The following is a 25,389-nucleotide window of genomic DNA, read 5'->3' on the forward strand; positions in this document are numbered from 1 at the left end:
CCAGTCACAGTAAAGCCAAAATGTAAGGGAAAAGTGCAGGGTTTGTAATTTTCACCATCACAACATGATTTCCCCACCTGGAATATCTCATTTATTTATTTTGAACACAAATAGTGCTATAAGAAAATATAAACATAGCATGCCCGATTCCTATTAAAGAGACTCCCATAAAAGAGGATAAAGGCTGAAGAATTGGAGTTTTTTTCTTTAAAGAACATTTAAGAACTCCATTATCAAGCGCTTCAAGTGTTAAAAGTTTGGGCATTTTGCTTCTCAATGTCTTGAGAAAAAGGGGAAGGGCAAGCAGCAGCAGCAGCAGTTTCAGGAAGTGCAGAAGCATCAATTGGAGTAGATGAGCTTTCATCCAAGCTGGAGACAGACTTACCTATGGTGTCATCTAATATCATGTTTGGTGTTGATTGGTATGTGGACAGTGGAGCCTCCAAACATATGACCTCTAACTTATGCTACTCTGAGTTTCTGGGACAGGGACGGCAGGGGATGGGGGGACAAGGTTCCGAGACGGCATTTTGTTTTGCCAATTTTGGGGATGGCAAAGGGGACAGCTATATAAAATATAGGAAAAATTTAAAATATATAGGGAAATTTTATATGTTGATATGAAAACATGGATAAAGCATGCATCTATTCAGTGTTCATACGAAAACATGGATATAGCATGCATATGAAAACACTATAGAACCTTAAGTTTTAACATACAACATTTGTGTTGAAAATTCATTGTCAATACTCAATAATACAATGTGCATTAATTACTCAGAAATTAGAATTCATTGTCAATATGCACGTGATATAAAAAAGAACTAACATACAAAATGCCCTAAGGCTACACTGCTGCCATATTGTTTCATATTCAAAAATACCAAAAAACAAAGTATAAACATAAGATTTTGAAATCATGGAGATGCAAGGATTCCAGTAAAATCGGTCTCCAAAATCATCGCCTTGCAAGGCTGCCATGAAGTTTCCACTTCAACATTTAGGATTTAAGGGTTGTAAATGAGTACAGAATATGTAATGTCCCCTTATGTTATTCTTTATGAAGTAGGAACATTTAACTCATAAGAATCAATTGCAAGAGACTTCTTTCCTCAATTTCTTTGTAAATACTTGTAAATAAAGATAATCAATGCAATAATGATTTGATACACAATGATTTCCCACTTATAATATAATGATATGAAGTCAATATCAATGCTATCACGGGTCTAGCATTAAGGCATAAAATGATCTTGATCAATATATATATGTATATGCGCTAGGCGCAATGCAACCGAATGATTATCTCTGTTTTCCTAGTATATCCGATATGAATTTGCAATGTTCTTGTTGATATGCTTGCTGTGTCTGATCCTGGTCCTTAAACTAATGAAATTACCTTCCAAATATTTCTTAGAATGATACGGTGGTCTGCTGTTCTATATGCGTCTTTGTGAATGTGCAGAGGTATATGAGGATATCACTCACTGTGATATGTTGCTATCCCTAATCTTAAATTATATGCTTGCAACAATAATTAATGGTGCTGTTTCCAATATGATTGTATTAGCTTGCAATGGTGGTGCTGTATCTTATTTTAATCCTGAAATGTATGCAACCTGCTTTGACACTTAGCCAACAGATGCTTTTAATGAGCAGATCCACATTGGGATACAAGAATAAAATTAAAACCACTTTCCATCCCCCGAATTGAATGATAGAACTGCCTTCTTATATCTTGTACTTGGGATGAGGAATCACGTGTAAAGGACATGACTCATGTCTTTTTTTAATCGCATCACTCCATAATACTTCAAAACGCTGCATTAATCCATTTCGGGTTTGTATACAATAGTCAACACACCCATTCATTATTGCTAATCATTGACAATGGATTGTCTTCATGTCTTTTCACAAGGACATTAGTTTATGTTTAACATAGGTAGTCATTATTATTCTTATTGATCACTGTTTATTCCATGCCGTATTTCTTCTTATGATATTGATTGTGGATGATAATTGATTATTACTGCTATTTAGATATTGGTCCAATCATTATCTTCTATTATGATCAGTTCATGCCTTAGCCGGTCGATCTTTGAAATATTGATGACCGATGATGATCTTCACCATTAATTCTGCTTGGTGACTATACATATGTTTGTTTAGTCTTCTTCCTTCTTGATTGTGATATGGATTCTCCTTGTCTTTGGTTGATATTGCTGTTATTCTTCATTGATCAACGATTTGTATTGTTATGGTTCTGCATTGGATATCTTTGATTTTGCTGATGACAATTGATTCTCGATCTGGTTTGCTCTTCACAGTGATGCTTATGGTATCTTTGATCATCCAACCCTTCTCTTTGCCGATTGTCCATTGACAACATGTCGTGTTGATTACTCTTTGTAAGTATGGTCGATATGCAGCGATGGTCAACTTCATGTACCCGTATTAAGCATGATGATCTCCAATCATACATTTTACCTCTCACAATGACTTAATCATTCTTATTGATCAGCTTGGTATGATAATTTGTTAATTTATAGTTTTGAGTCTGGATTATAAAGATATGATTGTAATAGATCATTCATTTCTTTGTCTACTTCCTTTAATGACCTTTCGATTCATTTTGCAATTTTGTCTCTTTTAGAGACTTCACAAAATTGAAGAAGTACTAACGTTGTAAGGTTAAGTTGGGTACATTACACATTCCGAGGTTGTGAGGCCATACCAAAAAGTGTCATACTCGTAACACAAGGAATTGTCAAAATTAATTGTGAGGGCATTAGTAATATTAATTGTATTAACAATATTAAATTCTATTAATAATAAAATGTGATTCACATATTACTAAATAATTTTTGTATAATAATTTTCAATATTAATTTGTAAATAATAATAATAATAATATTTAATAATTAAATATTAATAAATATTAATAATAATATTTAATAATTAAATATTAATAATTTCAAATAATCATTTGTTGATTATATTAGTTTATAATAATAATTGTTTCATTTAGATTATAAATAACGATCAAGGAGGGGACATGACAGAATATTAGTATTCACAGAGATTATAGGTTGCAGTACTTCAACTTTAAATCTGAATAAACACCTTTGACTGTAAGCATTTCCTGTAACAACAACATTTTTTGTTGAAGAAGCAATATAGCAATTTTACTTGATCTGTAAATATAATGCAACATGCCTTGCAAAATGTGGGCAACCTATACTGAAACAAACTGAACAAAAATGGAAACCATCAATATTTCACTATCAAAATACGGTAAATCCCCTGTCTGGGAAATGTACTATTGCTGAGGTGTGGGGATCCACAAAAAGACATTAAAAAATGTTATTTTTTAAGCATTTGAGTCTTTTTTTATTTTTAAATGTGCTGGGAAAAGGGGGATGGCTGGCTGCCCCCAGGACAGTTAGGGGACATCATAGGCGACACCAATTGTTCAAGGGATGGGGGGATGCCCCCTTTGAGAATCATTGCCGTCCCCAAGTTTCCGGGACATTTCCTGCAGATTTTACAATTTTGGGGACAACATCCCCACGTCCCCGAAATGTCTTCGGTATGGGGACGGTGGATTTTAGCTTGGGGATGTGTCCCCAGGTAACGTAGCCTCTAACAAGAGGGCCTTTGACGAACTTCAAAAATGGGAGGAAAGCATGCAAGTAGAACTCGGTGATGATGCAACATATTTAGTTGGAGTGGGATCTATCTCATTCTAGATGCCATGAAGTTGCATCCTTGAGCTTATTGGTGTTTTGAATGTACTTGGCTTAAGTAAAATTCTTCTTTTAGTTTCAATATTGACAAATCTTGTATACATGGCTGAGTTTGATGATCAAGTTCTCATCTAGAAGAGATGGTTGGAACCTAGTTTATTATTTGGCCGAAGGTGTGCGAGAGGGCTGTTTATAACTTCATACAGGTTGCAAGGAGATTTTGTAAGAGCTCTAGTTGAAGATAGTGACAGCTTGTTTGATCTTTGGCACAAAAGATTAGGTCACTTACACTCTAGAGCATTGCCAATCTTGAAGGATATGGTGCAAAGATTGCTGGACTTCAAGGTATGAGTGTGCTAGGGTTATGCACTCGGGAAGCATGTGAAAGCTAGCTGGACTTCAAGGTATGAGTGTGTGCTAGGGTTATGCACTCGAGAAGCATGTGAAAGCTACTTTTCTTAGTAGTGAGCATAGTGTTGAATTCTAAAATTGCTGCTCCAAAATCCTAGGACATCTTATCTTTAGGGCCAGGGATTTATTGTCAAGAAGGTAAAATAGGGTTTCATCAACAAATTGAGGAGGATTAAAGGCTAATTGATGAGAGTGGGCAAACTCTCTTGCACTTCAGCTTAGCTGAACCCAGGAGGGTGTTCCTAGATGTGACCTTGAATAGGGATTTTGTTATAGTTGAACAATAAAACATATAAAAAACAAATTGCAGTGATACCCAAATGAAGTTTTGATCCCAAAGGCTGTCACTAAATCAAAGTTGCCCATTGCTATGATCTCTTATATAGCTGATAAAAACATCATTGCAAGAAATGTAAGATGAGAGTACACAGACATGATTCATTAAATTGATGAATTGATAATGCTCACAAAGGATATTTCCATGTCTGTACATGCTGAATCATGCACTGTGTAGGACTTTACTGCTAATGTTAAACTATTGATGAATGATTTGTTCGTTTTTGAGAGTATGGTTGGTCAAATATTTACAAGATTGGTGCCTATCCATTGGGCAATGCAGTCAAAAGTCTATCAAACGAAAAACAAGCTGAAACCACAAGGGACAATGGACAATGCATTTATATACACCAAAGATTGTGATATTAAGACCAAAACATGCTTAATAATCCATTATAGAACTGCATAAATCCATGTACCATATGAAAGAGACCATTGTAAAGCTTGCAATACATCAGAATGTTCTTACATTTACCAATAGTGTCAACAAATATAGTAAAGAAGAAACCCTACTTGCAACTAGGATATTCCTTTGAAAATGCAGAAACTGTCATGGAGATATTTCATTACAAATCACTTTCTGTATTAGTCTCCTGATTTCAAATATATGTTTGCTCACAAAATGGATTGGATTGGCATGGTTGCTTCATCATTCTTACCACTTGTGGGGGAGTTGGGGAGGGGGGTCGGAATATGGCATCCTAGGTACGTAAATAAGAACATATCTAAACACACGATCCCAAAGGGATAATACAGTGAAAAGTATTGGGAATCAGGGTTCGGGGATACCTCATAACAACTACTTAGGTAAGGGGAATGTCAAAACTTTGACTTTGAAAATATATTTATTGCAAAGGGATATGAGTCTGTTTTGCCAATAAAGTGTAATTCAATGCATTGCAGAAATACTAGACATGACAGAATACAACATGACAAAATACAAAGAAACTCAGATCTTCATTGATTCATAATAATGTCAGTACACTGACAATGACCATACTAACCCCCTCCCCATGACCAAGGACTCGCTAATATATAAAGGTGACCGGTCAGTTACCCGGTGTCAACTGTCGACAACCGACGGGTTAACTGTTGTCATTAACTCTAATTACATTAAATGTCTTATTGCTTAATTACTCGACAACATCATCCCCCCCAAAAAGAAATGTTGTCTCCGGACGATAGACAACAAAATGGGAATGATATGCCTACAATAGATAACAACTACGAACCCCACAAAATAACAACTACACACAGACTATTGAGGGGGTAAGGGAGGCGTCCCTGATGGTGGAGGGGCTGGGGCTGCTACTGGCAACTGCTCTCAAAGTTGTACCACCTGGTCGGTCCGGTATTGGAGGTCCTGCTCAACCTGCAACTGCCGCTCCCAGGAACTCCTCACTCAAAACACTGCCTCCATCAATTCTTGATGCTTCACCTCCAACTCGGCTACCAGGGTAGCAACTCTCGATTCTGCTGAGGCTCTCTCATTTGACTGCACTGCCAACTTTGCCTTCATGACACTCAATTCTCCTCTCACGGTGGCAAGGATCTCATCTATACTCCTAGCATGGGTGCGCTGCTGCTCTAACTCTGTTTCCAATGCAGGGATGCGAGTGGCCAACTCCTCCTGAGCCCTATCCGCCCTGAGCTGAGTCTCTCGAAGCTTGAGATACCTATCTCGTACAGCCTACTCAATCCGTCTGACCACAGACTGTGTCTGACTGCCTCCGGTCACCTCCTGACTCTACCACTCTACTCGCATCTCTGGAAGATCAAGCGTCGGCCATCCATGCTGCTCAAAACACTACTGAAATGCCATTGCTACTCCAGATGTAGCAAACGCAAGGAGTCTCCACAAAGTGAGCTGTCCGATAGACTCCTCTACTGTTGAGGCAACCAGTAACTGAACCTCCTCCTCCATCCTGGCTAAGAACTGCACCATGGCAGTAGGTCTCCCCTCTCCAATCCGTCCAACCTGATGCTGCTGCTGCGGTGATACCGCCCCCTCCTCCACCAGCGGTGTCTTTCTATTGCCCTGCTTTCTAGTGCCACTGTCCAAGTCGATAACCCCTGGAGGTGAAGGAATACAAGGGTAGGAAGGTGTGGGTGGTGCCTGCTTGCGTGGGGATGAAGGTAGAGCCGCATATCTGTCTAGCCATGAATCGACATCGTCCCCCGCCGGCCTCTCCTCGACCGTCCTCTGGGCCTCCTCTGTCCTAGGTTCCGTCAGGATGACGGGCATGCGTACTGGTGCACTCGCTGGTGTTGTCATCTTGGCTGTGATCGGCAATGGCTGGACTAGTGGAGGCCGAGGATGCATTTGACCAAACCCAGGTATGGGGATGGTAGAGATGGTACCCCACTGTGACTCCAGATGATGTGAATGGTCCTCCCTCTCCTTCGACGGTCAGGAATGCTGGAGTAAATACGACCTGGCCGGTCCTGCCAGCTCCCCCTCCAGGCATTCCACAATGCCCCCTCGGTACACTTGCCAACGATACTGTCTGAGTGGTGGGGGTTTCCTACGGCTGTACTGGCTGCTCGGTCTGTGAAAGCCTGAAGGTGCTATCTTCCTATGAAGGTGCTATCTTCCTCTGAATCATCTGACCCCTCACTTTCCTCCTCACTAGTGCCATGTCGTCCTGAATCCGTGTCACTGGCTGACACCACTATGTGGACCTGTCTCCTCTTCCTGCTAGTCTGTCCCTCGGCGGTAGTCAAAATATCCAGCTTTGACCAATAAAATATAGCTGGCTAAAGGGAGTCGATGCTATCCCGCGGCTGCCATCCTCTACAGTGTGGTGGCACCTATACCCACACGGAATCTAAAAATAATCCGATAGCATGATGTGACATATAAAATACTTTATGTTTCAGCATCATACAGTCGTGGGCTCTGTCTGACAGTAGACTGGCCCAATCATACACCGTGCCCTTTTTGAGTCCTGCCATCAATGCGATCAGAGGTACTGCTGCGTCTGACGCTCTGCTGGCGCCAGTCAGCCTGCTCTGTACTACGTCAAGTAAACATTGCCAGATGCCAGATTTTAAAAATGTCTTCTTCAGACCTCTTCCCTTCGGATCCAGGATGCGACTCCATTCTTCTGTAGTCAAGTTGTCCCTACACATTTCTTTTAATAGCTAGGTTCTTCTTTCCTCAGACAATTTTGTTACCTTTTTGTCAATCTTTTTACCCTTGTCAGGAATGCCAAATACTCTCTCAAAATCATCAGAGTTAAATGAAACAATGATGTCAGTGTGCTGGAAATTGAATGACGATGTGCGAAGTTCAGGATCATATGTTTTAATCATTTGTTGTAGGCAGGGTTCAAATTCCTTAATATTAAAAATGGGCATCTGAATAGCATCATGGACCCTAGCTTTTGTTAATTCAATTTTTTACCTCAATATCTGACGGGCTCGTGGCATTTTCCCACCATTGCCTGCACACCGTTCCAGCCAAACCCTCGAATACAATTGTCTCTGTGGTGACCTGCGTAACTCTTCCCTTTCCTACATCCCGTGCAATTGCTTTGCCCTTGTCTTGGTCACCCATTGCTATAGCAGGTTTCTTTCTGGCTTCATTCTTGGTTTACTCTTCTCTTTCTTGCAATTTCTTCCTCCAGTCTAGCTTTTTCAATCCCCTAGGTTCAGTCGCCATTAATCAAAATAAAATAAAAATTCCTTGTCTAGGGTTCAATTTGTAACTGTTTCGAGCCTTAACTGTCTTTTTGTTTTGTACGGATTTGCCTTGCTAATGTGGTACGGCTGATTTGATTGTATGGCTATCACTCGACAATTTTCTAACTGGCAAGTAGCTGATTTGTCTGTACGGATGTCTTTATAACCCGACAATTTTCTAACTTGGCAATTTCCTGAGCATTCATGCCATATAAAACACTTAATGACAAAAAAATAACTTTAACTTTTTTCTGTACGTCCCTTTTTTAAAACTCTATTCCGTATGCCCGTACGGCCTTTTCTGTACGACAGTACGTTTTTTTTTTCTCCATACCACACGGCTGTACGAACCCACTGTACTGTTATTTCCATACGACAGCATTTTTATATTTTTTAATTTTCCATTTTTCTTTTTTCTCCTACGACATTGTACGAGGTCATACGGACCTACCGTATGATCATTTCCATACGACCGGACTTACCTGTCCGCGTGGGCGGACCTCGTCTCTTGCCTCCGTTGGTGATAGATTTTCAACTTGGAGCCATTTACAGCATCAGGCACCTCCATCCCATCCATCATCCATAGCTTGATGGCTCTGTTCGCGCCAACTTCGCGAATCTTAAAGGGATCTAGCCATTTTACCCTGAACTTGCCTGGCTTAATTTCATTTCGACCATTAAACTTCAATACCAATTGCCTCGGGGTGAACTGCATCCTTCTTAAATGTTTGTTGTGCCAGGCTTTCCGTCGTTGCTGAGCTGTCTCCGTCGCCCACTGTGCCATCGTCCGTCTTTCATCCAACTAATTTAGGGTGTATGGTCTCTTCCGGAGGCTTTCCATGTTGCCTAACCTGTTGTCAATGGCAATTCTGAGACTTGGCACCATGAATTCCACTTGCACCACAGCCTCCTAGCCGTACATTAATTGGAATGGTGTCTGCCCAGTGGTTACCTTGTAAGTTGTTCGGTACGCCCAAAGTACCGACGGTAGACGCTCCTCCCAGTCTTCCTTCTCAACCCTGCAGGACTTATAAATTACTGACACCATGATTTTGTTGGTCGCCTCAGCCTGGCCGTTTGCCCGAGGATAGTACGGACTTGATAGAGAATGGAAAATTTTGAATTCGGTTGTCAACAGCCGGATAATGTGGTTTACGAAGTGCCCTCCTCTATCACTTGTCAACTGTATAGGTATTCCGTACTGGGTGATAATCTGTTCATAAATGAATCTCGCTGTACTAACGACGGAGTTGTCTGCCAAGGCCCTCGCTTCGACCCATTTGGTCAAGTATTCGGTCGCCACGACAATTTATCTACATTGTCGAGCCCGGCTTGGTTTCAACGGACCAATGAAGTCTAACCCCCATCTTTCGAACAACTCTTGAGCATTCGACGGGTTTAGTGGCATAAAATCCCTCTTTAACGGTCGTCCAACGCGTTGACATGTATCATAACTTGTCACCCATTCTTTGGCGTCATTATGCACTGTCGGCCACCATAAGCCTGCTAGTAAGACTTTCCTTGCCGTCGTGTCCGGTCCCATGTGTCCTCCTGCAACCCCTTCATGTGCTTCTCTTAGGACTCCTGGGATTTCCTCTTCCAAGACGCATCGTCGTAGGAGCTGGTCAGGTCCCATCTTGTAGAGAAGGCCATTTATAAGTTGGAACGTTCTGCTTCTTAATACAAGTTTTCGTCTTTCACCTGACGACATTTCCTTAGGAAATTTTGAAGTTGACAGGTATTCACCCACACTCGTGTACCAGGTAGGAAGGACGGCAATGCGGAAGAGATGGGCGTCCGGAAAATCCTCGTTAACACCTTCGGCCGACTCTCCAGACTTGATCCGTGATAGCTGGTCGGCGATGACATGGCTCTTGCTAGGTCTGACAATGATGTTGAATGTAAATTCTTGTAACAGCAACAACCATCGGCTAATCCGCCCCTGGATGATTGGCTTGTTCACCAAGTACATCAACGGCTGGTGATCCACATAAAATGTGAATGGTGTCGCCAATAGGTAATGTCGGAATTTCTGGACGGAGTATACCATCCCGAGGGCTTCTCTCTTCGTTGTGCTGTAATTCTTCTCTGCTTTTGACAAGAGTCGGCTTGCAAAATACACTGGGTGGTCCAGCTCGTGGCTGCCAACTTGCGCCAGTGTGGCCCCTATGGCAAAGTTGGATGCGTCGACATGTACATGGAACTCTTTGTCCCAGTTTGGATATGTCAGGATTGGCGCACCTACCAACCGTGACTTTAACTCCTGGAAAGCCTCTTCTTGGGCTTCCAATAGGTAATGTCGGAATTTCTGGACGGAGTATACCATCCTGAGGGCTTCTCTCTCCGTTGTGCTGTAATTCTTCTCTGCTTTTGACAAGAGTCGGCTTGCAAAATACATTGGGTGGTCTAGCCCGTGGCTGCCAACCTGCGCCAGTGTGGCCCCTATGGCAAAGTTGGATGCGTCGACATGTACATGGAACTCTTTGTCCCAGTCTGGATATGTCAGGATTGGCACACCTACCAACCGTGACTTTAACTCCTGGAAAGCCTCTTCTTGGGCCGTCCCCAGATGTACGGCTCCCCCCTTCGTGTCAGCATATCAAGTGGGTATGATACTTGGGCAAAGTTCTTAATAAACCGCCTATAATACCCATTGTGTCCAAGAAATGACTTGACGCCAGTGACATCGTCGGGCGCCTCCATCTCCACAACAACCCGTACCTTGTCAGGGTCAGTCTTCAGTCCGGCCTTGCACATGATGTGCCCTAGTAACTTGCCTTGAGGCACCATAAATCTGCATTTCTTGGGATTTAGGGTGAGGCGGGCTCGTCGGCATCTTTCCATGCATTCGCCAAGTGCGGCGAGATGTGTCTCTTCCATGCTGTAAATGGACCAGTCGTCCAAGAATGCTTTGAAGTTTCCTACGGACATTTTGTCGAAAATATGGAGGATTATCCGTTGGAAGGTAGCTGGTGCGTTGCACAACCCGAATGGCATCTGGTTGTATGCATAGACGCCATCTTCTACAACAAAGGCGGTCTTCAATTTGTCCTCCTTTGCAATGGAAATTTGATTATATCCGGAGAATCCATCCATAAATGAATAAATTTCATGGCCCGCAACTTCCTCGAGGATGGTGTCTGTGAATGGTATGGGAAATGGATCTTTAATTGTGACAACATTCAAACATTTGAAGTCTACACAGATTCTTATCTGATCGGCCTCCTTTTTCAAGGATATCACAATGGGTGATACCCATTCGCTGGTCTGGACCTTGAAGATGATTCCTGCTTCGAGCATGCGGTCAATTTCGTCATTTACCCTAGCGGCATAATTTTTGTTCATCCTATATGGCCGCTTCTGTACAGGCACGACTCCGGGAACTAGAGGGATCCGGTGTACACAAAGTTCTTGTGGTACCCCTTTGAGGTCTTTATACGTCCAGGCGAACACATCCTTGTACTCTGTGAAAATTTTGAACGCCGCCGTCTTCAAGACCGGATTCCAGTCGTCGCCGACCAGAATATTTTTTTGTTCTGAAGTTTCTCCAAGGTTTGTAATTTTAAGTGCGGATTCCTCGTACCTTATGGGCTTACTCTTGTCGAATTGGTGCGTTGGTGCGTCATCCACAGGGGCATCCCCTTCCTTGTATTGTCCGTACTCTGGCGGGAACTCGTTCTTGTCAGGTTCTTCTTCGATCTCCAACACATTGCACTCGTACAATAATTCATAGTCTTCCATTTGCCAATGGAAGAGCCCTCTCAAAGAATCCGTCTCGTCCTTAGAACAAGCTTGAATTCCTAAGATGCCTTCGTCATCTGGTTCCCTACCATCCTTCCCTTCGTCCATACCGTCATCCCCGTCGGACTCTGACTCTGATGCCAACTCTTCACTGACCAGTTGGGTTTTGAGGGCGATGATATATCTTCTGCCGGCCTTTTCCATGGACAAGGTGTTCTTTTTCCAATTGTGGTTTGCTTTTGCCGCCACCAGCCAGCCTCTGCCAAGGATGGCATCATATCCCTTCTTCAATGGGATGACCACAAAGTTCAAGACGAACGGCTGGGTTTCGATAGTCATTGGCTGCACCATGAGTGTGCCAAGCGGCTTGATGCCGTGTTGGTCTACTCCCAATAAATTAAAGGTGGACGACCAAAGAGTAGGTTTGCCCAATTTTTTCCATGTTTCCTCTGGCAAGACATTTACTCCCGACCCGCCGTCGACAGTGGTGTCGGTCAAGATGGTGCCCAGTATACCCATTTCCACCACTACTAGGTGTCTACCATTGTTGATTGTCAGGGCTAATGGGTCTGCCGCCGTCTCGCCAAGGTTGTCCCTTCCATGTGTTGGTCGGCCGACTGGGGTTATCAGTACGGATTGCAGAAGTGCCGTCCGCAAGTGTGGCATACTTTCTAGGAGATCCTTCATTTTGACGGGTAGCTCGACCTGTAGCAGTTGGTTTATAATATTTGTTTCTGCTTCAGAGCAAGAAGTACCTGCAAGCCCATGTGCGTCCTTGCTCGTGGACATCTTCTCCAGTTCCGCTCGTGCCTCCAGTGCCTTTCGTTTTTCCGTACGAGGATTTGGGTAAGTGGCCGCTTTCATCTTGGATCTTGTTATGGCGAGCACATCCTCCGTTTCTACATTCAACAAATTCACTCTAGATTTTGGACAGTTGCCATTGTCATGGTCCCCTGGACCGTACCACTTGCAAAGTTTTTGTGGCACTTCCTCTGCCGTACAGTCCTTGGCAAAATGCCCCCATTGGTTGCAAGCCCGACATTGTATCATTGGCCGCCCTTTAGTGTCGTATTGGATTCGGCTTCTATCATTAGTATTATTATTATTGCCTCTTCCTCCTCGCCTGTTGTTCCGATAGCCGCCAGATGACGCGTTGTTGATTGCAGGCTGGGACGTGCCGGCTGGCGCAGACGGTTCCGTAAAGAGAACCTGTTGGTTACGGGTTCTCATATTGTACGGACACTCCTTGGTAAGGTGTCCGGCAATCTGACAAATATGACAAAATGCTTTCTTCGGACAAGACCCCTTGGTGTGTCCGTCGCTGCGGCAGTCCGTGCACCCTAAATCCCCTTCGTCGGCTTTGCTTGTGCTTCCTTTGGTCGCCTTAATCTCTCTCATCATTCGCTCCATATCTTTCTGGAGAGCCCGTACCTTTCGATTAGACTCGTCATCACTGCTACTGCTTTTGTCAGAAGAGGAATCGTCGTCTGACGAGGATTTATTTTTCTTTTTCTTGGACGTCTTCTGCTCGCTTTCTAAATCCATTGCCCTATTATAGGCGTCGATATATGAAGAGGGAGGTACGATCTTCATTTTCCGTCTAAGAGACGTCTTCAGACCTTCCACGAACCACCGTTTTTTCAGTCCGTTTGCAGGCTAGTTCTCCATTTTTCCTAGCAGCTCTTTGAGCCGCTGACTGTAGGTTCGAACCGTCTCGTTCTTCCTCTGTTTCGTGTCGTAAATTTCGGCTACGATCTCATTATCGTCTCTTAGGAGACGAAACTCCGCTTGAAATTCCTTCTTCAAGTCAGGCCATGTGCTAATTTTAGCCTTCTCCGTATCGGAGAACCAGTTGATGGCCACACCCCTTAGGGTTGCGGGAAACTATGTTACCCACTCGTCCTGATCGGTAACACCATTCGCTCCCCAAATTGTTTCACAAGTGCGACAGTGGCGGACAGGGCCTTCTTTCCTGTCCCCATGGAACTTTGGAAGTTTTTGTTTTTGCGCCATGCCTTGTCTTTTTACTATTGGTGGCTGCTGTCCTACTCCGGATGGGTTAGATCCTGTAAGAGGTGCTTGACCGTCGTGCCCCGGTGTCCCTCCGACACTCCTGGCAGCCCCGGTGTCTTCTCCCTCCTTGGCCTCCTCCCCACTCCGTGGAGTTTTCCTAGCCTCTGGTGTGCGTGACAAGTCCCTCAAGTCCCTCAACTGAGTTTTAGTACACTCTATCCTGCGGCGGGTTCCCGCAAGTAACTCCTCCCGACTCCGTGGGTGGCCGTCGGCCTCACCGTCCCCTTTGGAGCGTTCCTCCTCCCTTCACTTATACCTCCGTTGCCTTTCCGCTTGCTGTTCAAGGATCAAGGCACGTTGGGCTACTGCACATTCATCTATATACTCTTGCTTATTTTTGTCTTTATTCAATGTATTGGGCATTAATTCCCGTACGGCTTTATATATAACGACATATAGAAAGTAGAACACTTTTATTCATTCATCCTGTGGGATACAAGTCTATGTCAACAATATGACATAATTATTACAATGAGTGTTCTTTATTTCACCCCGTATGGCTCAAGGCTCAAGTGTCCCGTCGCATGCCATCTTGTTGCGCTTCCCAACGACGGTTGTTTTCTTCATACTTTAGGAGGATCTGTTGGCGTCATTCTTCACAAGCAATTTCCTCCAGGCGAGCCCGCTGTGCGAGTGAAGCCTGTGCGAGCAATCGGGGGAGGTGGTTCATCAATTGATTCACCGCAGGGCTAACTTCTAGTGCGGTCCACACGACACTTGTTGGAACTTCTGCCTCCGTGGCCTCTCTTCGGACGTAGGTTTCGATGGCCACCTAAAGTAGGATTGAAAATTCCCTCGTTGTAGTATCTTCTCCGTCGTAGAGCTTTGTTCGTGCGTCGTCCGCCTCAGGGTTAATCTCGCTCGCGGGTAGGCCCATCGTGTTCGTACGCCATCCGCTCCTTTTCCCGAGTCTGTCTAGGCAATGACGCCAAATGTTTTGCCAATAAAGTGTAATTCAATGCATTGCAGAAATACCAGACATGACAGAATACAACATGACAAAATACAAGGAAACTCAGATCTTCATTGATTCATAATAATGTCAGTACAATGACAATGACCATACTAACCTCCTCCCCATGACCAAGGATTCGCTAATATATAAAGGTGACCGGTCAGTTACCCGGTGTCGACTGTCAACAACCGACGGGTTAACTGCTGTCATTAACTCTAATTACATTAAATGTCTTATTGCTTAATTACCCGACAACAGAGTCAAGGTTTAGGAGATCAAGGGGATCACAAAAGGGTTACTTGGGTAAGGGAAAGTCCAAAACTTCGACAAGGATAAGGGAAAGAGTGAAAGGGATGTTGGGATGGAAAACTCTGAAAACTTAAACTTGAAAATTTTTCCTTTCGTTAGCCAATTTTACTTTTGAAGCAAATAAGGCGGACAAGGCAAAGACTTAGATGGACTTTGATGTGTTAAATTTGGTCATGAAGGGTGAGAGTTTCAGAGTTTTAGGGATCTGGGATTGGAGATGACAAGAAATGGGTACTCAGGGAAAGGGATGGCTGAAAATTCAGTGCTGAAAGGACTTTAAAGTAAATAGATGAGGTTTTGTGGGTACTATGGAAAAAGGTACGTAGTTAAGAACTTAAGAGAAACCCCAAAAATTTGACAACCTACCCTTAGAGAAAAAGACCCAAAAACATACCATACTTAGAATTTTCTTGGATTTTTTCAACATCCAACACATTGATAGGCACATGGGGGATGAAGAGGACACTACTTAGGCAAATTTGACAAATGGAGATACATACAAAGATTTCTCAAATCGGGTCTATGTGATGGGCAAAATGAGGCAAGTGCATAAAGGGTTTGGGACTCGAGCAACATTTGGCATTACAAGTTTAAGTCCCAACACATAGATCAAGAATCTCTCTTGATCTAATCCACTCAAATGTATGTGGGCCCATGTCTTCAGCTTCCTTATTAGGGAACATATACTACGTATCTTTTATTTAGAATTCAAGGAAGTCCTAAATTTACTTCATGAAAACCAAGGATGAGGTCTTTGGAAAGTTTCACGAGTTTAAAGCTCTCGTAGAAAATCAAACAGGAAAGAAGATTCAGGTATTAAGGTTTTACAATGGAGGGGAGTATACCTCCAAGGAGTATCACACTTTTTGCAGGGAAGCTAACAGTACCTTACAATCCTCAGCAAAATGGGGTTGCAGAGAAGAACAGATCTATCATAGAGACAACCAAATATATAATCAATGATTTAGATCTACCAATGTATCTTTGGGTAGAAGCATATCTTATAGGTGTCCTCAAAAGTGTTGAAGGACAAGACACCAAAAGAGCCATTTATAGATGACAAACCTCAAGTAGCACATCTTTGTGTTTTAGGTTGTCCTGTTTACATTTAAATCTTTGATGTGAAAAGGACTAGGTTGGAAACTTCTAGTTTGAAGGGTATCTCAAAATTTTTAGAATCGACATTCATCTTAGTGGAAGGTGGTTGTGGGTGGAGATGTCAATTTTGATGAATATGCATGGTCCTCCAAGTCTAATGAACCTCTAGCATTGAACACAGAGGTCGAGGAACATGCTAGCCAAAAGCTGATCTGCAGAAATAAGAAAAAGCAGATTCAGAACAGCAAGGTTCCGCAGGTGCAAAGGGTACCACTTTTCTATATAATTTCGCCATAAAGCCTATATGGTTCACCTAGACACTACAGGAGGTGCAAGAGCAAGTTGGAACTCCTATGAATTTAACTTGAGTAAGTCATCCTCCCAAGAAATTCCCAAATTATGTGGGACTATTGTCTTCCGTCATCAATGTAGAGCCTTCAGGAGTTGCTAGGTTTGGGATGATGCCAAGATGAAACATGTAGCAGATGTCAGCATATAAAAATTCAAAGATTGGTTTGTGGCTAGATGGTTTTCCTAGAAAGAGGGAGTTGACTACAAGGAGACTTTTTCTCTAGATCTAGATATACCTCTATCATATTTATTATGTCTTTAGCAGGAGCCTCTGATTGGCATTTATATCAAATGTTGGGAAGACAACATTTTTTGATGGGTTTATTGAGGAGGTGTGCATAAACCAGCCAAGAGGCTTTTGGGTGCATGAGTCTGAGAACCATGTTTGCAGATTAAAGGCCTTTTATGATCTGAAATAGTCACCTTGTGCATGGTACTCGAGGATTGATAAATATTTTTCAGGTTTGGGTTTCATTAAGATAGACATAAATTCCAATCTTTACTATATGATTGAATTCTAAACCACTTGTATTAGTCTTGTATGTAGACGATTTAATACTTACAAGAAAAGCTCAAAGAAACTCATAAAATGGTGTAAGAGTTGACAAAAGAAATTGATATGAAAGTCATTGGTTCAATGCAATACTTCTTGGTTCTGGAAGTATGGCAAAATCTAGGTGAAGTTTTCCATGGACAAGGAAAGTATAAGTATGTAGTTGAGATTCTGAGGGGATTTCAGATGATGGATTGGAAGCCCATGGCTACCCCTATGGTTACGCTTATGGTAGCAAATCTAAAGTCATTTGTTGATTCCAATTCAAATTTGATGGATCAATCTATGCGCAGACAACTGATAGGTTCCGTTGTACTTGATAAATACCAAGCTTGGCATTTTTTTTGCAGTTAACACCTTGAATCAATCAGTACATTGTTTAGCTGAGGTAGGTTCATTGGGTTGCTGTAAAACATGTTGTTGGACACTTGAAGGGCATGGTGCATTTCAGGCTAAGATATGTTGCCAATGAAGACTTGGTGCCATATGGTTTTTCAAATTCTGATTGGGCAGGTAGTGCTAGTGATAGGAAGAGCACTTCAGGGTGTTGCTTCAGTTTAGGTTCAAGTATGGTTTCCTGGTACAGCAGGAAATAGACTTTTGTAGCACTCAGTTCAACAGCATTAGAATTTATGGCAGCACTTCTGCTAATTGTGAAGCCATCTGACTCTCAAGTTACTAGCAGAGCTCACAAATCAGATTTGTATCGAACTCTCTGAAATCCAGTATTTCATGATTGATACAAGCATATTGAGATCAGGTACCGCTTCATGGTTCAGAAGGGAGCTGGGGTTGTGCAGTACATTCCAATAGATCAGCAAGTTGCTGATTTCTTGACTAAGCCTCTTCCAAAAGGAAAATATGAGATATTCATATAATAGCTTGGTGTAATTGAGAGTACTTTCCTTGGTAAGAGGGATTGTTACAAAAGCTATTAGGATAAGTATTCTACAACAGTTTAGTTAGGATGCAGCTGTAGTTAAATAAGATTTGAGTTCAAGTCCAAGTTTTGAGAGGCATCCTTCGATAGATAATTTAAAGTAAGATTATCTCTCAGTTCTAGTTTAAGTGAGGAGTTAAATTAAAGTCATATTTTCAGTTAAGTGTACTCTTGATTAACTAAGGGTGCAAATTCCAAGAGAAGCTCTCTTGGAGTGTATTACTTCATCCCTTCACGCAGATCATGTAGATCTTTGGTTTGAAGTATGAGTTTGAGTTTGATAACTCTTATGTACGCCTTTCTCAGATCTGTAAATTGAAAGGGCAGAGTTCCAAAATTTTGAGAGAAGTTTATTTATTTTCTGTATGAAATTTAATGTTCAGAATTAGTGAAAAACAGTGACAAGGGTTTGGCAGTCAATCGTTCAGTTTTGTTTATTGTTTTCTATAGTATTTTACTATTTGTTAATAGACTCTTGATAAAGTTGTTTTGATAGGTTTTAATTTCTGTTTTATTCCTGTAGTAATTAGATATCAAGTGCAGATCTGTTTACCATGATTTAGAGAATTTAACATTTTTGTGGTGGTTTTAATTTTTGATGCTTGAGTGATCACTTTCCCTGTTATTCTGATCATATCACCCTACTGATTTGTGTTGCATTTTTCTTTAATTGGTCAAGTGAGTTGAGGAATCCTCAACATTTGGGACGTAAACAGAGGCTAGCTCCCTAGGCACACATAACATGCAATTTAACCTTTGATGCACTAACACAACAGGAGCTTGCTTAGTAGTTCCTAGGGGAATTGAACCTGGGATTTCCTTCTTGTAACACTCCTACTTGGTTGCAGTCACAGTATAATTCTTACCACATTTTCAAGCTAAAAATAAGAATATGTATGAGCATCAACACATTGACAAGCTACTTAAAAATATTTAGGAAACTGGTGGTAAACAGTAGCTGTTTATAGCCTTAGCTTTCCAGGGGTTGCATGGTGCTGATGACTTTCTATGTTAATGAAGACAGGTGTATTGATGTTTGAATTATGTCATTGTGTGTTCAGATACAATTAAACCTTCTGATCTGGGGCTCAAAGAGGTTGCATCAGTACAGGATGTAAGCAGTACACCTGTTGGGCGGCCAACAATGCGAAAGGGGAAGGGCCGACGCCCTGTCAACAAAGGACCTGTCAACAAAGGAGCTGAATTTGCACCACCTATCACATACTTGCATGTTTATGAATGTGATAGTTTTTCGGTACGTAAGTAATTGCACAGCATTACTCTAAAATTTAAACCATTCTTAGATGTGCCCTGTTTCATCATCATTATTGGAATCTGATAGTGTGAAAAGGATGCAAACTAGTGGTCCAGTTTGTCTGTTAATTACTGAAGTTGCCAATTTTGCTAATGTTGTTACTTCTGCAGATTGGTATATTTTGTCTTCCAAAATCAGGTGTTCTTCCTCTTCACAATCATCCAGGAATGACCGTCTTAAGCAAGATTCTTTATGGGTCGATGCATATAAAATCTTATGATTGTGTTGAATTGCCTCAAGACATCCAACATATTTCTGATCCTCCACAATGTAGAGTACTTTTGCCAATTTGTTTTTAACTTTCTGAAAGTTTATCCAATTTTGGTTAGTTTCTTTTGGTAAATACATGTTTCTTTTCTTGCTAGGACATGTACTGATATTATCTCCCAATTGTTTGCAGCAATATTAGCCAAAAAAAAGGTTAATACAGTTTATTCATCCCCCTGTGAACCTTCTATATTATGTCCAAGAACTGGAGGTAATATACATTCGTTCACAGCAGTGACCTCTTGTGCTGTACTTGATGTTCTTGCTCCTCCTTATTCTGATAAGGATGGAAGACATTGCACATATTATCGGGATTATCCATATTCAAGACAACCTGGACTCTCTGGTACTTACAAACCCTTTTTGAATTTTAAATATTTTCTCTAAAATACTGAAATTTTGCTCAGGTACATTCCGTGGCTGTTTGACTGACACAGTTTCTTATATGTTTATTCCTTTCCAGAGAATGGAAATGCATGTGACGATGAACAAAGTTATGTGTGGTTGGAGGAGATAGAAAGGCCAGATGACTTTTTTGTTAAAGGGGGACAATACATGGGCCCAAGAATTGAGCCTTGATGACTATGAATGTATATTGTTGATGTCTTAAAATGGCAGAATCCATTCTCGAGTATACAGTTTCAATCTTGTCATTTCCATATGGATGGTCTCGACTTCAATGACGAAAAATGGTTTACTTGCAACTCCTAAAGGGGTCACTGTAGGAACTGATCATGTAGGCATGAGACATTCTATTATGCTGTACGTTGAATCCCGTTTAGAGTTCATTCTCTAAGTGTACAACGAAGTTGTATTTTAATGATATGCACTCCTGTAGATATGAAACAATTTTCACTTGTTGATAAATGTAATGAGAAATTCTTGCCCACGCTCTTAGATTGTGCCATGCTTACAAGATTTACATAAGTCTCCATTTTGTATATGGAGTAGAAAGAAATTATTACACGGTAGAGATGGCTGGGAATTGTGTTAATGCTTTTGCCACAGTTCTTATTATGCCACAGTCGTTGAATTTGTATTTGGGTATTTGGATGGTCCATTGCTACAAATCATTGGCTGGCTAAAAATGTTAGGGTTACTGGATCTTTTCTTGTGTTGTAAAATCTGTGTTTGAAACACACGCTTTCTCCTCTATGCACGCACTTCATCTCCAGTATTCTAAAATATATAAGATGGATGTTCAATAGTTCATTGCAGTATAATCAAGTTAGTTGTTGAGATAGGTCATATCTTTATAATCTATTATTAGTATCATTTTCTATTAAGATAGCAAGGAACGCCAGTGAAAACAGTTATTGCCAAATGTAGTCCACATTTGTCATCAATTATCTTGGGCGCAATTTCATTTGCATGTTACTTTATAACAAGCAACTATGCAAGTCCATATTTACCATCGCAGCTTGGATTATTCTCACACATTTGGCGTTGTCTTCCAGATATTTACCATTATCTTCTCTGTTGTAAGAATATATATATAGACCCTTGATGATGATTGGCTAAAACTCGATTTCTTACCAAATTCCTACAACAATTTTGATATCTTAGCGTTTCACATTTGTGTTCTATTTGTAGATTGTTTATTAATCCACGAATAAGGTACTGGCTACTTATTTGAGAACCATACATCTCAAGTTCACCCAAGACATGGATCAACATTGCCTGTTTAGTTTTTTAATGGAAAATTTTAAATGACTCCATAATTCTTTTGTGGATTCATTAATATATTGAGGTGGTCTACCATTTGGATATATATTAGAATAGATAAAAACTGAGATTCCTAGTTGTAGATTGTAGTTATTAATTCTTTCTCAATATATTTTTGGGTGAAAAATTTGTGTGGTGAAACAGAAATTAGATGTTCTAATCCATTCTTTGTGGCCCATTATCATGATCGATGATTTGATAACATGCTGCAGCTTTTCTTAGATGACTTCATTTTTATTATTACGTAGGGGTACATGTTAAACACCAGAGTATATAATTATTGCATGGTTAAATTAACAATATTCTTTATGGGTACTAAATTTTAGGCTTATAATGGTGAAATTTGCAATTCATGCTATTTTTTGTTTAGTGTTTATTCTTCCAGGACTTTTATCTATCAATACGCTCATCTTTATACAATCAGCTTTACCATACACATCTATACATGCACACCCTTTAACATTCTTCTGATCTGCCCATTTATAGTGTTATGTATTTACCCCCATCTATTTAAATTTGGCTAATTGGCCTCATTTACCCTTTTATCTTGAATTGAGAGAATGCACACTTGACACAATTTGATGCCAATAATAGCGACACATTCACATTTGGTTCAATTAAAACAGTAAATAAATTGCCTACTTAGGTGCTGGCAGTTTTCAAAATTTTCAACTCTTGCGAGTTAATCAAAGAGAAACTGAGTCAATGTCATTAAAAGTCTCACATTAGATGAGTAAAGTAGATTATCGCACATCAGATGAGGTTGTATGGTAGGATATCATTGGTAAGGCAGATTTAGCAAAACTCATAGGCACTACACTAACAAATAGACGCTATTTCTAAATCTAACAACAAATTTTATAATCTTTTTATTTACATCACTACATTTAATTGTTTGCATAATATAAGATTTTAGCTGTCATAATTAATTAGTCTAGATTAATTGTGCTTATGTGTACATTTTATTAGATTCTTTTGATGAATGAGGTTGATTAGTGTTTAGGGTTTTTGAATATTATTTTGAGATATGATATTATTTTGATCTATCATCTTAATCTTATAGGGTTTGATTTTTATGTGTTTATATCTTTTGATTAGGGTTTGGATATACATAGCGATTTATCTTACATTGGTTAATATTGATGCGCACATTTCATGTTTTATGAGTTCTTATCTTTCACTATATATAATTGCTTTGTTCTTGATATTTTCATGACAAATTTTCGTAAGGGTAAGGATGTGTTTTCTATGGAAGTTCTGTTCTATCATGTTTCATCTTTTCCTTCATAGAGTTGATTAGTGCTCATTCATGCGTACTAAATATGCTGATGTCATTCATCCACATCCACAAGTGATAGTTATGACCATAATACCTAGCAATATTTTTTGTGTGTTAGGGACATATATAGTATGATGGTAGTGTATGATACCAATCTACCTCATCTATGCATGCCATTGTTACACCTCTTGATGATATGTCTACTCCATGTCATGTTGGTCCAATGTCTAAATTTATGTGCTTTAAATGCAAATATTTCATTATACACTCTGACGAGTACAATAATAATCATTTTTCTACATCTCTTATTGTAACTATGGACACTCACGATGCATGCGTCTTGGCTTCACTTAAATGTGAGAGTTGCACTTGTTCCATCATTAGTAATAATACTTGTTCACGAGTAGGTGAGGTCATTACCCCCTCATTTAGTATATGATTATCCTTCTTTGTCTTGTGGCCCATGGTCTATTGATGATATGTTTAATGATGTGTAAGAAATTTTGTTACATGATGAAGTGATTTATAATGAACATTCTCTTAATACACATAATAAGTCATGGTGATAATGAAGATGCAAAATTTCATGTTAGATCATTTATATCTTCATGCCATACTTCTATAAATGATAGCATTTTGAAGTGTAAATTTAGTGATACATTGATTGATTGAACTAAACAATACTTTACTTCATGCCATGCCTCATACACCATTTCATGCATTATCATGTGCTTTTATTTCACTTTACTATTGAGCCTAGATCACGATTTACTTGTGATTTTCTTTTCTCCTTTTAGTACCCTATATTTGTTAAGGAATTTAGATCAGAGATAGAGAAGACAATAGTCTGATAATATGTAGTAAGGATAGACTTTAATGAGATCACTGCAATGAATATGTTTTCCTCCGATGTATATATATATATATATATATATCTCTATTTATATATATATATATATCTCTATTTATTAACCTTCTATGATAACATCGACAACTTGCTGGTTCGTGAAATTGCCACAGTTATTGGTTTCAGTTCATAGCAAGTGTCGATGCCTTTGCATAAATAAAGGGATGAAGAGTCATGTCCACGTAGGGGCATGACTTCTACGTGGCTTATGCCACACAGAGCCATGACCCTATAGGGACATGACCCTTAGTTCAATGTTCATCGCTTATGTTCATTAGTTAACACTGCTTATGTTCACCGCTTATGTATATATTGCTTGCTTCAATCCGAATGAGGCTATATCTTTAACACTCCCTCTTAGCAAAAGATGATTGAATTTCATAATTAAGTTTTAAGGAACAACATTCTAGATATACACATTCATTTGACATGATCATTCACTCAGTAACACTTACTAGTGAAATACTTCATATCTTAGAGAGATATCTAAGATATGGATTATTTGATATCTAGCACTTTGGGACAACAACTACTTGAAGTCTTATCAGATTACAACCTTGATTCTAGTGACAGTTGTAACATTGTCATTATCACAGGTGAAATAATTTTAGTATCATGATATCCGATTATCTAATATCCAGCACTCTGGGACAACAACTACTTGAAGTCTTATCAGATTGCAACCTTGATTTTAGTGACAATTGTAACATTGTCATTATCATATGTGAAATAATTTTAGTATCATGATATCCGACACATTTCGGGACAACAAATTAATGTAGTCAATCATGATATGATTGTTATCATAATTTCCGACATATTTCAGAACAACCATTTAATGATAACAATTCAATAACTCATCATAGCAAATTTAGTATCAAGATTTCCGAAACATTTTGGGACAACAACTTAATGTAGTCAATCTTGATAACAGATCAGGCTATTGTGAAAGTCGTCACCTTACAATAGCGATCTTACACTTACATCACATGAAAGATTGTCACCTTTCATGACATAACACATACATGTAATATTGCATCCAAGATATTCATGAATATATCAAATTACACATGATTAAGTTTAATATCAAAAATTTCCATTATAATTTAGTCATACCAAGTTTACCTCTAAAGTACTCCACTTTCAACTTTGCAAGAGGTTTGGTGAATATGTCGACACTTTGCTCTTCAGTGCTGATGTAGGCCAATTTGATAACATCTCTGTCTACCATATCTATTATGTAATGGTATGGGATTTGTATATGCTTGGATCGATTATGAAAAACTGGATTTATAGAAAGTTTGATGCAGCTTTGATTATCACAGTGAATCACAATGGGGTTTAGGGGCTTCCCAAATAGTCCAACTAGCAATTTCCTTAACCATACTGCCTCACGTGCTCCCATGGAGGCAACCATATATTCGGCTTCAATGGAACTCTGAGCAGCTGCTGATTGTTTTCTGCTGAACCAGGATATCATAGCCGATCCAAGACTAAAACAAAACCCTGTTGTACTTTTACGATCAATGGAACTTCCTGCCCAGTCGGAATCAGAATACCCTTGGAGTTGTATCTCAACATTTTTATACTTCAGGCCAAGTCCAATAGTGCCACACAAGTATCTCAGAATATGCTTAGCAACCATTAGGTGAATCTTCTTAGGTTCGCACATGAAATGACTTAACACATTGGTAGCATA

General features: G+C 40.1%; 1 protein-coding gene across 1 annotated transcript in view; it reads left to right on the forward strand.

The window, feature by feature from the left end:
• The window catches only part of LOC131076614 (plant cysteine oxidase 4), a 37,587-nt gene extending 16,919 nt beyond the window's left edge, over positions 1-20,668 (forward strand). Inside the window, exons 2-5 of the mRNA XM_058013890.2 lie at positions 19,259-19,452; positions 19,623-19,782; positions 19,913-20,125; positions 20,243-20,668. Coding sequence (XP_057869873.2) covers positions 19,259-19,452; positions 19,623-19,782; positions 19,913-20,125; positions 20,243-20,358 — 683 coding nt within the window. The 3' untranslated portion in view covers positions 20,359-20,668. The remainder of the gene's footprint in view (positions 1-19,258; positions 19,453-19,622; positions 19,783-19,912; positions 20,126-20,242) is intronic.
• Positions 20,669-25,389: the final 4,721 nt, after the last annotated feature.

This window comes from Cryptomeria japonica, chromosome 5 (assembly GCF_030272615.1).
Source record: "Cryptomeria japonica chromosome 5, Sugi_1.0, whole genome shotgun sequence".
Lineage (NCBI taxonomy): Eukaryota > Viridiplantae > Streptophyta > Pinopsida > Cupressales > Cupressaceae > Cryptomeria > Cryptomeria japonica.